Source organism: Nicotiana attenuata, unplaced genomic scaffold, assembly GCF_001879085.1.
Source record: "Nicotiana attenuata strain UT unplaced genomic scaffold, NIATTr2, whole genome shotgun sequence".
Lineage (NCBI taxonomy): Eukaryota > Viridiplantae > Streptophyta > Magnoliopsida > Solanales > Solanaceae > Nicotiana > Nicotiana attenuata.
The window spans coordinates 6,182-7,634 of record NW_017670966.1 but is presented as its reverse complement, the minus strand read 5'-3'; the positions used below and the strand labels follow the sequence as shown (position 1 = coordinate 7,634).

General features: G+C 40.1%; 1 protein-coding gene across 1 annotated transcript; it reads right to left on the bottom strand.

Annotated features, from left to right (window-relative positions):
• Positions 1-603: 603 nt before the first annotated feature.
• On the bottom strand, positions 604-1,239 carry LOC109244885. Its single transcript, XM_019412045.1, has one exon. It carries the CDS (start codon positions 1,237-1,239, stop codon positions 604-606), a length of 636 nt encoding a protein of 211 aa, XP_019267590.1.
• Between the last annotated feature and the right edge of the window lie 214 nt (positions 1,240-1,453).

The window sequence follows — 1,453 nt, the reverse complement described above, 5'->3', positions numbered from 1 at the left end:
AACATGAGTTTTAAATCTGAGGTCATATGTTATGTAGCACCAGAGTCCAAAATCCAAGCAACAGAATTTATAGAAACACTAACATAAGATTTGGAAGATGTTATACCAGCATAGTTGGCAGAGACTATGTCCTCACCACTCTGTTCTCCCTGATTCTCAACCTTGACATTCTGTAGCAACTGATAGAGGCTGTGGTATTGGTCTTGAGTCATTGGTGTTTCTCCTATGTTGGTTGGCTGGGTGATGTTAGCTTTAATAGTTTGAACAACATTGCTTTTTGCATTTGAGACAAACCTCTTAGATTTGGTAAATTTGAAATCACTGGGGAACCCAATAAGCCTGTAGCAATTGTCGATTGTGTGGTTCTGTTTCTTGTAGTAGGAGCAGTACTGGGAAACCTTCTTTCCATCAGAATAAGGTTTCTTATCACCATTGAATCTCTGTAACTCCATAGTGTTGCTTTGCAGCTAGAAAAGCACCTTCTCCTGGATGATTAGATGAGATTTGAACTTCTCTTTGCTTTTCATACCTAATTAGTAAAGAGTAAGCATGATTAATTGATGGTAAAGGAGAAAGCATGAGAAGGCCGCTCCTAGGTCCTGATTATGCATCATTCAACCCCATCAGGAATTGAATGAGCCTCCCATCATGGAGTGATTTAAATGTCTTGGTCTTTCCTCCACAAGTGTATTCACATGAACAATGTTGGTAATTATCTAAGCTGTCAAGCTCATCCCAGAGCCTTTTCAGCTTAGTATAGTAAGTACGGATGTCCATATTTCCTTGCATTGTCTGACTTATCTCCTTTTGCAGATGATGCAATTGAGGCCCATTGCTTTGACCATACCTTTCCTCAAGTTCTTCCCAGATCTCTTTGGCAGTTTTGGAGTAGAGTACACTCTCTGCTATTTCCTTAGAGAGAGTGTTGAGGACCCAATATATGACCATATCATTGTAGCGACACCAAGGCTTGAATGAATCAGAGGAGATCTTAGGTTGAAGGATGGTTCCATCTATGAAACCAACCTTGTTCTTAGCAGACAAGGCAATAAGGAATCTTCTTCTCCATCCTCCATAGCCTTTTCCATCGAAGGTTGAGTTCACCAAAAGCAAGCCTGGTGAATCAGACGGATGGAGGTAAAGAGGGTGAGTAGGATCTGTGATGGACATCACAGCATCATGTTGAGTATCAGCTGTGTCCTTTGAAGTTGAAGACTTGGTCACAGAAGAGTCTCCCATGGAAACTGTGAAGAATTATGAACTGAAGAGAAAAGAATAGAGAGAAGTGAAGAAGTCAGGAATTCAATCCTTAAGCTCTGATACCATGTTAGAATTGAGAGAAGAAGGAAAGAAACGTTGTTGAAAAACCTTTCTTGTATATGCTATATTGAACTTTGTACAAGTATATATACTGTAGACGCCCCCTTTTTCTAAAGCGAAATCGGGTTTACGA